The following is a 15,810-nucleotide window of genomic DNA, read 5'->3' as shown; positions in this document are numbered from 1 at the left end:
ACTAGTTTAGCACATGGCGGCGTGTGGTGGCGCCCATACGAGAGGTCAGTCGGGCCGCCATGTTCGCTGCCATAAGTAGCATTAACCGAAATGGCAATCGTGCGATGATCGGAAGACGCGTCGCTCTCTCCGCTTTCGTATCGCGTGTTTAACGCTCCGGGAGATGACCGTAGTCCGACGTCACGGTTTGCAGACTTTACCGCAAGATGGCAATACTAGCAACTACGGTGTCGTCTGCATGAGAGCATTAAAAAAGTATGGTAACTTAAAAGTGTGATAACTTTTTATTTTTCGTCTCCGGTCCAAAAATAGGGTACCGTTGAACTTGTCTCGGTCCCGAGTTCAAATATATAATCAAAGTCCTGAAATTCCATAGGGAGTAATCTATAGTACACCCATACTTGTAACCGAATGCAACAGTATGCATGCAGTTATGACTCGACTCATAAGCAGTGCACATCGTACTAAAACAGTGTATAAACATAGTATGTGTTTCACACCTCCCTTCCCCACTTAGACTATGCCTATGACAACAAGTCGATCGCGACACATTTTTAAGATAAAAAAAGTAGATCTTATGTACACAAAAGTTGACCACCCGTTATAGGGGATATATCCGTACGAATACGAATACTTATAATTTAGGCGAAACGTTTCGTAGTTTGGCATATCAATTTAGAGTGGCCTATAATTCGATATCAGTCATTATCCCATAAGTTTTGGATGCTATTTATCAATCTTATAAAAGTGAGTATTTGAGGGTAAGTGTTGTTCAGAGGAAAGCTTAAATGATTTAATTCATTTATAATCGATATATTTTTTCTTTTATATAAGCATTTATTTTATTCAATTGTATATTATTAAAAGTAATCAAACTTTTAAAAATAAATCTAACAATAACTTTTATAAATTCAGATTTGATTTATATCAAATATAGCATTTAAATGTACTGAAACTAAGCTAATACAAATGTTATAATCAACATATGTTCACGAATATACAACACAAAGTATGACATGGCACAAAGACGTTTTCTGATTGGATGCGCATTTGCAATCGTCATGAAAGAAGAAACTTTTTGCTTCTAGTTGCGATTGCAGTCGCACCGGTTTTCGAGGGGGGATTACTAGTTAACGGGAACAGCCGTCGCGGTTGCAGTCGCCTGCGCGGCTGGAAATCGCATAGTGTGACCAAGGCTTAACCAAACTCATCGCGGGTGTAGAAGAAAGCCCCTCTTAGTACGATCAGGGCTGAGTATAAAAAGAAATCGTATAAAATGATTTTTTCTATCCTAATATTTGCAAACTATGGTAAATGGATTTAAGTAAGAACATTCAAGGTCAAGGTGGCAGCCTACCGCTCTGGGGGACCCGGGATCGAATAATCTCCCCAGGAATTTTTCGGGGGGTGGTCTGTTCGGATATGTCGGGCCCCGTCTCTCACCACCTGGTCGCCCCATTGTGGGCCTGGCTGAACCCATAATGGGCCTACTAAAAGAGGCCCTCTTAGTGCCCACAGGGCAGAAAGAGTTAAAAAAAAAACATTCAAGGTTTCTTAGCTTTTAAAAACAAGACAAAACAGTTAATGTTGAAAAATGATTATTAAAATCTCTCCTCCTCCTCTATTAATTTCAATACTCAAAATATTTTGTCATTCATTCATTCATTCATTCATTCATACTCAAGAATTTTAAATTTATCTTATGAATGATTTTGATGTTATCTATACTCTGTTGTGTTAATTTACATTCACACAACAGTCCAATAATCTTATAAGAGAAAACAAGCTGGCATACATATGAGCATACCATGTTTCCATGCAAATGAGCAATGTGATTGAGAAATCTCTAATTCAAAAATGTAAAGGCGGTGAATACAATTGTATAAGAAAAAACTTATTTAAATTATATTTAATTTATATTTTTACATTATTTATAAAAACAACATGAGAATTAAATTGTTGTTAAATAATTTAAAATAACTCAAACTTCATTCAGAGAATTAAAGCAAATCTTTTCATGCTAAATACTTTCAAGATCATACTCATGATCTTCAAACTAGATTGAAATAAAAATAGAAAAATATATATTAAAATAAATAATAATTCTCATATCATAAATTGCTTAAGAAATGTTTTTATAAGTTAGTCTAAAAGCAAAAAAATTCTTTAGAATAATATCTCTCAATATGTTTGTGATCTGGTGTCAATCTATGGAACAAAATGCTAGTTTTCAAGAAGTTTTAAAATTATAATACAAAAGTAATAAGTTTCTTATAAAAATAAATTTTGCTTTTAAAAGTTATTATTTAAGTGAAATTGCACAACAATCATTCCACGATTCCATACACAACTAAAATCTTACTATTCATATATTTATGATAAACTGATATTACGGTATTACCGGTCCTCACCCTGAAAAATTTAGGAAAGACTGATTTAGAATACAGTGTTCCAAGAATTTAAATTTTTCTTTTTGAAATGCTAATTAATAGCGCACAAAAATACTTTCAATAAACTTCAATTAGTTTTTAGTCATTTTATGAAGTTATCACACTGCTTCAAACACTTATCAATGTATAGCATAGGCATATTAAAGTTTATCTTTTCCTAACCAAAATTTAATAATATCAAGTCTGCTATCATGCATTCTGTTCATATCTCTACTCAGTCACACTGAACATTAAGGCATATAACAGGGAGCAAAATGTTAGGCTTGAAGCATCTATGATAGTGAAAGTGGAGTTTAATAAAGCAAAATTGATATTACCAGTGGATAATGAAGATAACATATGGGTTACCAAAACTTTAAAAAATTTATTAAGAAAATTTAAGTTCTTATTAAAGATTTTCAACAGTAATCTCTCCACTTATGTAAATTCATTTTAATGCAGTTGAAAACTTTAAACAATCAACTTTATGGAAATAAATGATAGTTACATGTTTTGTATGAGTTGTGTATGTAAAAGTTGTTTTTATAATCATCAGTAACATCTTATATAGATGTATATTTAAAAAACTATAGTAAACACTTTACCCCAGTAAGAGTAAAAATATTGTATTTGAGAATAAGGAAAGCTTTCCATGATTCCATTTATGCACTGTTTTTGTGAAACTAATTACTTGCATAAATGATAAATAAAGAAATTACTGTACTTTGTCAACAGTCTGGAAAATTCATTGTAAAAAAATAAGAGAGTGGCGAAATGAACAATGATACAGAAGGCATATTTGAATTGAATGAGAAGACATTGCATTTAAATTTAAACTGTGGTAAATAAATTCCAAATAAGAACACATATTCAAATGAAAGATGAAATAGATTGTTTTTTGGTAATGAGGACTCTAAAGGTGGATGAAAAAAAAAATCCAAAAGCACAGTCATTTTGGTAGTATTTTGTTTTTATGAACTCCATTTCAAGCAGAAAGGTAATGAAATATTAGAGATATTGTGTAGTTAGAATATATGAGCTAAAATGTTTATGTAGTTTTACAGATTAAAAAATTATTTGGCCACAAGATTTATGTTAATGATGCTACATTTAAATGGTTTTATAATTGAGAATTTATTTGTATAAATTACTATACATCTTTCTGAATATTGAAATTTTTGATATGCTGGACTAGCAACTTAACAAATTAATATCAAAACTCCTTGAAAAGAAAAATCAAATAAGAATGAAAAATATTTTTGAAATCTTATTTTATAAAACATGTTTCGTTAAAGGCAATATATTACTATGTATATATTTATAAATATAAAAATCAAAACTTATACAAATATACATGGTTAGTAAATTTGACAAAAACAGAGAAGAATCAATGCATATACTAGAGTAACTTTTCCCAATCTTCATTTGTATATTAAAATTTCTTAATGCATAAAGCTTTTAATGATTTCTAATATGATAATCAAATATTAGAAAAATTGTTTAATCTTATTATAATGTTTGATTATAAAGCATACATTCTTTCATACATAACAACACATACTTTATTAAATTAAATTATTAAACTTTAATAAATATGCATTTCATTTATAATGAAGTCTAATATATGTTTCTTCAAATTTATTACAGATCAAATAACAATAGTAAATTTTTTAAATGTATAAACAAATACATGTTCAACTCAATTAAAAAAAACAACAAAAATTTGATTCAAATTCCAAAATGACCAATGAGATTCTATATCTCAAAATCATGTTTAAAAAATTTAATAAAAATACTTTTTTTTTTTTTATAAGAGAACTTAAAATATTTATTGCAATATGTAATAGCATTTATTATTTCAGATTATTATTTTAGATTATTATTTTATTTAGAATTCATTTAAAAATGAATAATTTATTCAAAAGCTTAATGCATTAGAGGAAGTTTATTTTTACTGTAAAACAGTAAATTTTTAAAAATATTGTTTTAAGATACATTTGCAGTCCAAATATTTTCATATAATATACTTTTCATTAAATAAATTATTAAAACATTTTGTAAAACAGTAAAAATTTCCACTTATATAATTTTGACTATTTATAAATAAATGTTTAAATCCAAAAATTAGAAAGTCACAAATATATTATTTATATTGAAAATTATATTTATTATTATTAATGTTTTATCACTAATAAATCTTTCATTCAACATGTAATGGATGAAAGGAATATTTTAAATTTATCATTTTTTAAATGAATCACACATTTAGCTCACCAGATTCTTAATAATAATAATAATAAAAATAATAAAAATACAAGAAATTAACATAATCAAATTGAAGTTTCAAAAGTCTAACACTTAATTTTTAGTAATTCCTGCCACTACATTTGTATATAATTTCAACTAATTATGTGTATGTAAACAATACAACACAAAAGTTATATATAAAAATGGCCCCCTATGAAATTTTTCTCTAATTAAAAATAAATGTTGATAAATTATCTCTAAAATTTCAAATGAAACCTTTTATAAATCTATGTTTCGGCTTTAGAAACACTGTCTTCTTATTTATTAAGAATATAAAAATGTATCAAATAATTTTAAATGAAGATGAATAATTCATCATTAAAATTTTTTAAGATAAAGCATTTTAATTTTGAAAATTAACACTGCTGAATGATAAGGCTTCTCAGTATTAATATTTCATAATTAATAATATCACTAAGTATTCACACAATTAAATCTTTATGAACAGAATTTTCATTTTTAGTAGTAACTTCAGTGCAAGATGACGACGACGACGAAGTACTAGGCAAACTTGATACTCCCTCACCAGCTTCAATACCAGAGATATCTCCTGAAATAGAATTGTCCTCTACATTTACACCGTGTGATAATAAACAACAAGGGGCTGAAGCACTATATGGAGTGTTGTTGATGGATTCATTAGGCTGATGTAATTCAACACATGTTAACTGATGCAATAATGACCCAGTTTGATGTTCTGGTACTGAATTTTCTTGTGTTTCTTCATTAATCTCTCTATTATTATTAGTATTTTCAATATCAGCCCTGCTAGAATTAATAACTGGATTCTGCATGAAATTTATAATAGATCTTCCATGAAGTGATCTTAATAGGGGTGTTGTTTCAGTTGGTTCTTCAGTATCTTCGTCACTTTCATCATCTGATGAAACACTACCTAAACGAATTTTACGTTTACAGATAGGACAAGTACGCTGGTTCTTTGTTAACCAAGGATCTATGCATTTTGTATGATATGCTGTAAAAAAATAAAATTAAAAAATATTGCAATATTTTAAATAATGTACAGTACTTCTAATTCTAAATGATGTTAAATATCTTCCTTTAATCTTGAAAATTAAAGAAAAATATGAGATAATTTTTTTGTGTGTAATAATACATTCTTAATTACTATTTATTAATGATATTTGTATATAATTTCATTTACATTTGTTTTGAAACAAAAATTTCCTATTTTAGAACCAAAAATACTAATATAAAAACACAAGATAAAGAAAAGAATAAGAACAAGAAATTTAAGAGCAGTCAAAAAGAGCACATTATAAGAACAGCAGCAATATATATCACCAAAGATAGATTTGAAAAAGATGAATTGTACAACTAAAATGGCAAAAATTCTTAAAATAAATAAGATTGAAAAAATTTGGGAAAGCAAAATAATCTTATTGTAACAAAAAATCGTTAGTTGATTAATTTTTCATAACTACAAAGAATGGTCCCCATATGCCAAGAATCTATGACAAAAGTTCATGCTCAAAGGAGCCACAACAAACACTGATGGATATTATGCTATTCTGAAGTGATTGCAATGGACCATTCAGAATTACAGAAGAGGACTATTATCTAGCAGTATCATCCTCCTCCAGAACAATGCATGATACAGCCTCAGCTCTGAGAAAACAAAACAATTCTGAGTTTCAAGTTTTGGACCATCTACCCTACAGCTTAGACCTAGCCCCTAGTGTCACTTACTTTTTCACAAAATTGAAGGACTTTTTGAAAGTAAAATACTTCACAATGCTTATTGTTAACTCTCATTAATGGGAGTTAACAATAAGCACAAAGAATTATTTTGGTGGAATACAATCTTCAATGTAAAGAATAACAGAATCCTTTCAAGAGACCAAGCAGTTATAACAGGCATCAACGACTGTTGGGATTGGATCCATAATAATCAGATAACACTAATTAAAGTGGACAAAAGTAGAGCAGTCATCTTATTGATGGCAGCTTCATATGAGTTAATGATTTCTTGCAGATGTAGAGAAAAGTCACCAAATTAACATGTACAAAGTTGGTCAAGATATTACATCTGAAGCACACTATTATTCGTACCACTCACACCCTGCAGTTCTTCACTTTTGATACGACACACAAGCAGAACAGACAAAGCCAGATTGCCAACCTTTGCCATAGAGAAATATATACATAAAATATTAGCAGAGTGCCTTAAGGAATATAAATATGCAGTCAAAAAAAACTTGCAAGAGGTGTTGGCCCAATTACATGAAATCACTTAGACAGATGATGAACATCTTATTGTTCTAGATTTCATTTCCATATATCCACATATTAGATTAAAGCTCTGTTTCTGTGCTTTATGTGATTTCAGATTATTCCTGCAGCAAAATCATACCACCAATAAATTTTAGATTGGGTTCACATGCTATGCTATACATACTTCTTTAAATTTAACAATATTTACCTGCAAAGTCCCTAAATCTTAGGGGAAATATACAAATTAGCAGTAAGCAACTAGAATCTTTCCAAATTCTAGTTCACTTGCTGGATTATGGATGCCAGGAATTTTTGCCAGGTACTATCCTTTACACTCTTTATGTGAATGACATCCTAATTATTTGGAAATTGAAGACTGATGTGAACAGAGTATTACAGGCATTTAACAACAACTTGAATGGATTAAGTTAGACCAACTCAGCTACATGGAGGTCCATTTCTAAGATATTAACATCAATTTCAAGAACAGGCTAGTAAACACAAATGTCTACTACAAGCCTAGCTATATACCAGTTTTTATCCTGGCTATCTCTAACAACCCAGATATGTATAAGGAAGCTGCATTCAGGGCATTAGTAAAACAAGCATATACACACTGCTCCAGTATTGAAGACACCATAATGGACCTGGAGCACACAGAAAAATTTGTATGGGTACAGTAGAAAACCTATTCATAGCATGGCACACAAGTTGAATGGGGTCACTATTAGCGAGGTTGAGGCTGAAGTTTTAAACGTGTATGTCAGACGTCAGTGCCACTTTCTTGTAATTTTCTGCACTCAAAGCTAGAACTACTTAAAATAAGTAAGACAAAAAACCTTTTACGTTTTGTTTCTAGCAGTTTAATCACTGGGTACTTAGTGATTAAACTGCTAGAAACAAAGTGTGAAAGATTTTTTGTCTTACTCGCTTTCCTGTAAGCCTAGAAGTTTGACAATGGCATTTGGAATGTCGATCATGATTCCACTGACTTTCCAAACACCATTGTCAAACTTCTAGGCTTACAGGAAAGCAGCACTGAACATCCGACATACATGTTTTCGCGTTTAAAACTTCGGCCTCAATCTCGCTATTATATAGCCATATCAAATAAACAGGGTGACACTACCAAATGCACAGGCAGGTAAACACACAGTTTTAGATTATGATAGTAGAATCAATAGACATCTTACCTATGTTGGCTCAACAAATAGGTTAAAACACATACATTTGTTATCAGCAGAAATAATATACTGTAGTAACTACTCTTGCCTGGTATGCAAGTGAACCTGGAGTGTCAGTGAATCTTTTCTTCCAGGATATTCAAAATTTAAATTAAATTTAATAATAATTAGGAATAATTTTTATCATAAGATGGCAGCTTAACTGCCTACTTCTAGTTAGATTGCTTTATATCTAATAATTAAATTGGCTATTATATCTAACAATTAAATTAGCCTTAATATAACCCAAAAAATAATTCAGCAGATTGTTTAGCAATTAAGATCTTTCACAGACACCCTGCATAGTAACCAAATTAAAAACAAGAATTTGTTATTTAACTCTTAAACAAATTGTTATTGTGTTATACAAGTAAACTAACAATTATCTAAAGGATAAAACACAGAGGTATAGTATATTACACTATATTTAGCTTAACTCAAAAAGTACTAGTAGCCAGGGTTGCCAAGAGGGTAACAGGGCCTGAAGCAAAATACATATTTGAAGCCCTATAACAAATTAAATTATAATAATAAAGGAAATAAACAAGCAAAACATTGTATAGGACTCCTACTTCCTTGGACCTCAGGAAATTTTCTTTGTCGTCCTCCTCTTCTCCTTTTGTTTAAAAAACTTTAGTCTTAATTTTAAAAAGTGTTTCATTTAAAATTACAAAATGTTACAAATTTTATTAACTAAATATTTTTCTGTTATGGAAAAATACTGGAATTCTCCTTAATAAAACCAGAAATATGCATATTTTATGAATCTCAAAGATATTTGTTATTGCAATGGTTTTTTTTAAGTAAGTAATTATCAGATGTAAATAATTTTAAATTAATTTTGAGCAATAAGGATAGAATCATGGATCATATTCACTTTTTGTTTGATACTTGTTCTCAGCATAAATTCAATTCAAAAACTGTTCCATCATTTCCACATTAAAATTGTATAATTTATCAAAAAATTTTTGTAAAACTTTTCCCTTTCCAGGATTGGTAACCCTTAAACCAGGGGTGTCCAACCTTTTTGTTTCTCTGGGCTAATTGGAAGAAGTCGTGAAGTTTTGGGCCACAAGTATGTTGTGGCCCAATCCCTAAATATACAAGTATATTTGAGGATTAACATGTCTAAATTATAGTAATAAGTATTAAAACTTTATCACGAAAAAGGATATTTTAAAAAATTACTTTTACAGACACTTTCAATTTTTACTTAGAAATAGATAAATTTGTTTTTATAAAGGAGACAAACAAAAATTTATTTGAAAAACACAAATATTTGTTTTATTTGGGTCTCTACTTAATAAAAAATGACAAAATACCATTTTAAAGTGCATTTTTATTCAACTAATATATTTATAAATATGTAGCCCAAAAAGTAGCCAAATCTTGCAACACTGGAAGGAATACTAAATAAAGCTGGAGTTGTGACTCAAAGGATTATAGACCCAAATTTGAGGAAAGGAGAGAAAGGCGAAAAGATAAAAAGTAGTGAGAAAAGTTGGAAAATTAAGGGTCAATATTTGTATAACAGAAGGTCTAAATAGAACCTTCTGTTATGTAAATATTGACCCTATTGTCAGAATTCTTTTCAATGATAGCAAGTAACTACAATTTCTGTGAAAAAAAAAAATAATTCTCTTACCTGATCTACAAAAACTGAACTAGTATAAATGCAAAAATATTATACTGATACAGATATATATATATTTGATTTACTGATTTAAATGCAGCACAACCACTTGCTACTTCTGGAGAAAAACTAACGTTAAAATCAAATATTGTCAATAATTTAAGCTCCAAGCAGAACTATCAACACGTTACATGTGCAATTGTCTTTTATGATAATTGCCGCCTCAGCTTTTAGGAGCGGTCACGCGGTATATTACAAACAAGCACAATAGCTTTGCGCTGTCACGTTGGTGAGCGCCCACCAACGATGCACCTGCTCCATAAACTGAAAGCACTTAGGCAGAGGTGTGCAATGAATCATAAATCGTATACATCAATATGGGAATAACATAGACCAATATAGAAAAGTGTTGCATAAAAATGTTTAATTATTGAATGATTCAAATAATATTTTGATTTTGCTGCTTATGCCGCCCCCTTACGGTGCTGCCTGATGCGGCTGCCTCTCTGCATCATAGCACGCCATGGCCCTGACTATTAACTCTAACATGAAATTGACCAAAATCGGCCTTGTCTGTTAAAAATGAAATTGGCTGATTAGTTGTTGGACTAGTTTTGTTATACAAGTTCCCCTTGTAGCCTGAGGAATAAAAACAATTTAGTCATTAGCAACAGAAATTGAGTGAGTTTTCAGAACTTAAATGGTTGATGAAATTGGGATGGTCAAGGTCTCACATTTCTTTCATATTTGTTTCATTCAGACAACTATAGTTAACTGTAGCCCACTCTTTAGATTCGTATTTAATAGTGATGTAACGAATATTCAGTTACTATCCGGTATTCAGCCTATTTTTCGCTATTCGGCCGAATACTGAATATTTAAATCACTATTTGGCTGAATACCGAATATTTAATCACTATTCAGCCGAATACCGAATACTTAAAAGCAAGAGTAAGAAATTACAAAAACACAGTAAATTAATCATTTTGGTAACTTTTATTAATGCTGAACATTAAATTATAATTATTGAAGTTAATAAGAAATAGCATCTAACTCTAGTATTAAATTATTTCGTAATTAAATATTATTATAGCCTTTATCTAGCCCGATATCTTATGGAATTGATGGCATGTAGGTTAGAATGTATCGGGCATTAATGTTATATTCATATTCACGTATATTTTTATATTTTTTACAATATTTTAAAATGATTTACGAAACATTTTATTGAAACTTATCGTATTTAATGAAAGAATTATTTATCTATTTCTAGAAGATGAGTAACTAATATATAATTTATTTTATATATAAAGCAAAGAATGAGTATTTCTCATTATATACAAAAGATAACATTTGAAATCATGTTAAATTTTAAAAATATTGACAAAAACAATAGTAACAAAATATCACAAAACTTCACAAATAGAAACCCCCCAATAATATATTTGAACTGTTCCACAACTGGGGAGAAACTAGACCATATGTCCCCACTTAAGTATATCCTTATGGTACTATTCAGTATACAAATACGTAGTAAAAACAAAATTTTAGTGCTTAATTAAAAAGTTAAAAAGATCGATTGCAAATAAAATAACTTAAAAGTTATAACTTACATTTAAATACCAACAACTGCCGAATCATATCGGGCTATTTATGGCTATTACAAAAATTATAAACCAATTTGGGACTAGAGGTAGATGTTAGGCTCCATCTCATATTAACTTTAATAATTATAATTTAATTAATTAATTTAAATAATTTAGAGCTACTGGAAGAAAAAATCGTAGTGACAGCGGGCCAATAGAGAAGAGGGTGCGCGATAATGCGGTTTGCGCGCCAATTTTCGTACGTGCATTAATCAAGCCGAATAGTTTGGCCGAATATTCGGCCATTCGGCCACGCTCCTGGCCGAATATACTATTCGTTACATCACTAATATTTAAGTGTTATATTATATTTTACATTACCTGCTCTTAATTGTTTATATTTATTTATGAATAATATAAATAGATAAAAAATTAATTATCTCATTTTATTTAATAATTAAGTAATTTAAAAATTATGTAATACATTTATTAATCTTTTCACATATAACAACAGATCACAGTCCTGTATATACACACACACTAATTGATTTGTAACTAAAACAAACAGCCTGAATTTACCGGTCTTTTTAATTAATTTAATAATACAGTCAAACCTCGGATTTCAAATGCTTTGCTTTTTGAACAATTCAGTTTACAAACAAAATTTTGAACTTTTTTTTGCTCCAGTTTTTGTATGATAACTTGGTTGTCAAACAAGCCACTCGGCAGAGCTAGCCACTGAATGTCAACTTTCTATTAGAAATGGGTAGTTCTGGTTGGAACCATTCCAAAGGAACCGTAATGGACTTGGAACTATGAGGAACAATTCCACACAGAGTGCAGAGATAATTTTGATAAGCTTGTGTTGTAGAGTTACTTTAATAATTGGAGCAAATAAAACCAAATCATCAGCATATAAAATATAATGAAATGTTCTACTATGTATATACAGGGTGGGCCAACGAAAACGAAACGGCAGAGTGTTTGTGTTCGTCCAAGCAAATCGCTCGGACAGGTCGATTTTATTCTCGAGGGGACATCTTTTGCAATAAAGTTTTTGCGATTCTGAATACAACAGACAACAAAAAATTTTAAAAACTCATTTATTTTGTATTAACTAAACAAACATTTATTTCAAAAAAAATGTTTGTTTAGTTAATATTCAGATTTGCAAAAACTTTATTGCATAAGATGTCCCCTCGAGAATAAAATCGACCTGTCCGAGCGATTTGCTTGGACAAACAAACACTCTGCAGTTTCATTTTCGTTGGCCCACCCTGTATATACCTTCTGAATCATTTAAAAACAACTTGTGAATATCATTAATATAAAAGTTGAACAGATATGGTGAAAGTGGCTCAACTTGTAAAATTCCTCTATTTATAATTAATTCAGGATGTAATTGATCACCATATGCAATATTGATTTTATATGAAAAAAATACATAATAGTATCTGCAAATTTATTACCAGCCTCTAAAATTTTTAATTTATTAACTAGGGCAGGAACATATATGGAATCGAAGGTCTTAGCTATATTGATAAATGCTGCATAAATTTTTCTTTGTTTTTTTATTAGACAAGTTTGAATTAATGAGGTTAACAGGAATATGGCAAATTCGGTGCCCTTAGATTTAACAAATGCAAATTGACATAAATTTAATTTTTGATTTATAGTTGATTTTTGAAAACATGTTGCAAGTATGGATGAGAAACATTTTCTTATAGATGATAAAAGTGCAATAGGTCAATAATTTTCTGGTGATATTAATGGTTTATAAAAAAGGAAATAGACTAACTTAACAGAATTCCATGATGGCAGGAAAATTAAAAAATCAAAAATAATTAAATAAATCAAGAAGTAAATACTTCCCAGACGGAGGTAAGAATTTTATAAATTTATTAATGATTAAATCCTGTCCTGGTGCTGATTTTAATTTTTTCGATTGAATATTCTAATTCGTCATAAGTAAATAATGGGTCCAATAAATCATTTGTCTGAGATGTTTGATTTTTAAGTGGTAAGTTTTCTGACTGAAAATCTATTAAAATAGTGAGACCATACAGAAAAATCTATATCTAGTTGTTGTTCAGAGTGAGTTTTCTTCAAGTTATGAATTGTTGTTCAAAATAGCTGGTTATTTTTATTTATTAACATTCCCTGTTGTAGTTTAAAATAATTTGACTTTTTAACTTTTAATAAATTAAAATATTTTTTTTTTTTGTTTATGACACTTAAGAGATTCATTTGAATAATTTTTTCTAAATTGTATTAAAGCCTTATTCTTCTGCATTTTTAGTTTATAACAATCCAAATCAAACCATGGCTTCTTAAATTTGAATATTCTATTAAATTTTGAATTACATATTTGTATAAATTCTTTAATTACCAATTCAAATCGAAAATATCTTTCAATTCCCACCGGTGGACCATAATTCAATAAATATTTAATTCTTTTACCAATCAAAAGTTGATATTGTTGGAAATTATAATGATTTGATGTGATATTGATTCCTTCTTATTTTGTTGATTTTTTGCTATTTGGATAGACATTCATATAAGAAAATGGTCAGAGAGGTCATAATTTAATACCTGAATCTCTGTGCATAAGTCTGTGAATAACTCAGAACATATTATTAAGTCAATTGTTGAGCATCCTGTATTAGTTAAGCAAGTAAATTTGGACTGGAAATCATTTTTTATTCTACTATTCAATATATAAAGTTGTAGTTGATCCATATATTCAAATAGTTGAATTCCTAGTTTGTTATATTTTTTATCTTTTGATTTATGGGTATTTTAAATCAATAAATTAGGACTCTTATATTCCATATCCATTTTTTGGGCTATTCTAGCATTTAAATCTCCAATTACTATAACATAAGGAATAAGATTAATCCATTCTTCATTAAGTTTGAAAATTTCCTTTAAAGTCTAGAGTTGATCCAATGGAATATACACTAATATAATAGCAATTAGCCTTTTTTCCAGGAACTGCAAATCTGGATTAGTAATTTGGATTAAGACTGATATATAATTATCAGTTTTCTGCAAATTCTTTATTTCATCAATTTTTTTTTAATAAGTAAACTTAAACCACCAAATGGACGTCTGGGCCAATCAGTTTATGCGCCAGTGTTGAAATTTTATTAAATTTGTTATTATTTTTAGAAAATCCATCATATATCAAGGTCATCCAAGTTTCCGTTAAACCCATTATATCAGGATCTTTTAACAGATAATAATAATTGATAATATTAAATTTAAATATTTTTTTTAATAAACCATTACAATTCCAATTTATTATTTTAAACTGAGGTTTAGCCTAAATTTTATTACTATCGACTTCATTATTTATTATATCCAGAGAGCGAGAGCAAATTGAGTTATTCATGAAGTATATTCTAAAAAATCCTCTGCATAAACCAATTGTTTTAATAAAAAGCTATATGTAACTTTCTTCTGTTTAATTAGAAGAAAATCATCTCGTAGTTTAACTTTTACATTATACTCTTTAAATCAACCTAACAAGGTAATAAAGCTTTTCTTCTCATTTGAGAACCAGCAACCAAATCAGCTGATATATTTAAATTTTGCCAAGGACCCAATAATTTATTTTGTTTTTGCTTCCCAAAGGCTAACATATTATTATTACGCAATTGAACCAATTTTAAAGTTAAACATTTAATATTAACTTTTGAATTGGGAATATTATAAATTAATTTTATGTCTTCGTCCATTTTGGATGGAATTTTTAATGTATGATTCAAAAAATTTGGTATATCCTCATTATCATCATCAGAAAAATGTTTTGAGTAATCATATATTTTTAGATTATTATTGTTTAATTTATTATTCAGTGCATCAATTTTAAATTGAAGTAACTCTTTCTCAATTCTTAGTTTAGTAAGTTCGGATTCAAGTTTTTCAATACTGACCTTAATAGAGTGAAGTTGTCCCGTAAAATCACTTATTTCATTATGGATAGTATTAATTTCTTTACAAACAAGAGAAAACTGATTATCTACTGGTATTTTTTTATTATTTAAAGTAATGAGTTCAACTATCTTCGTCCAGAGTTGTAGGGTCTAATGATTCCAGATTTGAAGTTACAGACTCAGGATTTAAAGTAAGGTTTTCACTTACTGAAGTCACCAATTACCCTCTACGCAATTGAGTGTAATCTATAATCAAGTTATTTTCACCTTCTAAAGATTTTGTATTAAGTGAGGATTGCATAATACAATTGATTGAAGGTCTACCTCTTTTCATTGGAGTTTTTGGTGAGGTCCAAGATTCGGTTCAATTCCAGGCATTAGTAATAATAATTGAGTGACATTTGGGTTAAACATTGTACGAACAAAAACTAGAAAATCGAAATAAACTAGATAATATCC

General features: G+C 29.1%; 1 protein-coding gene across 1 annotated transcript in view; it reads right to left on the bottom strand.

The window, feature by feature from the left end:
* Positions 1–3,544: 3,544 nt before the first annotated feature.
* Positions 3,545–15,810, bottom strand: part of LOC136989066 (E3 ubiquitin-protein ligase RNF13-like) — an 87,797-nt gene continuing 75,531 nt past the window's right edge. Inside the window, exon 10 of the mRNA XM_067287157.1 lies at positions 3,545–5,712. Coding sequence (XP_067143258.1) covers positions 5,159–5,712 — 554 coding nt within the window. The 3' untranslated portion in view covers positions 3,545–5,158. The remainder of the gene's footprint in view (positions 5,713–15,810) is intronic.

The sequence above is a fragment of the Centruroides vittatus genome, unplaced genomic scaffold, assembly GCF_030686945.1.
Source record: "Centruroides vittatus isolate TY-2023 unplaced genomic scaffold, ASM3068694v2 scaffold_435, whole genome shotgun sequence".
Taxonomy (NCBI): domain Eukaryota; kingdom Metazoa; phylum Arthropoda; class Arachnida; order Scorpiones; family Buthidae; genus Centruroides; species Centruroides vittatus.
Note: the sequence above shows the minus strand (reverse complement) of the source record. Positions and strands in the feature narration are given on the sequence as shown.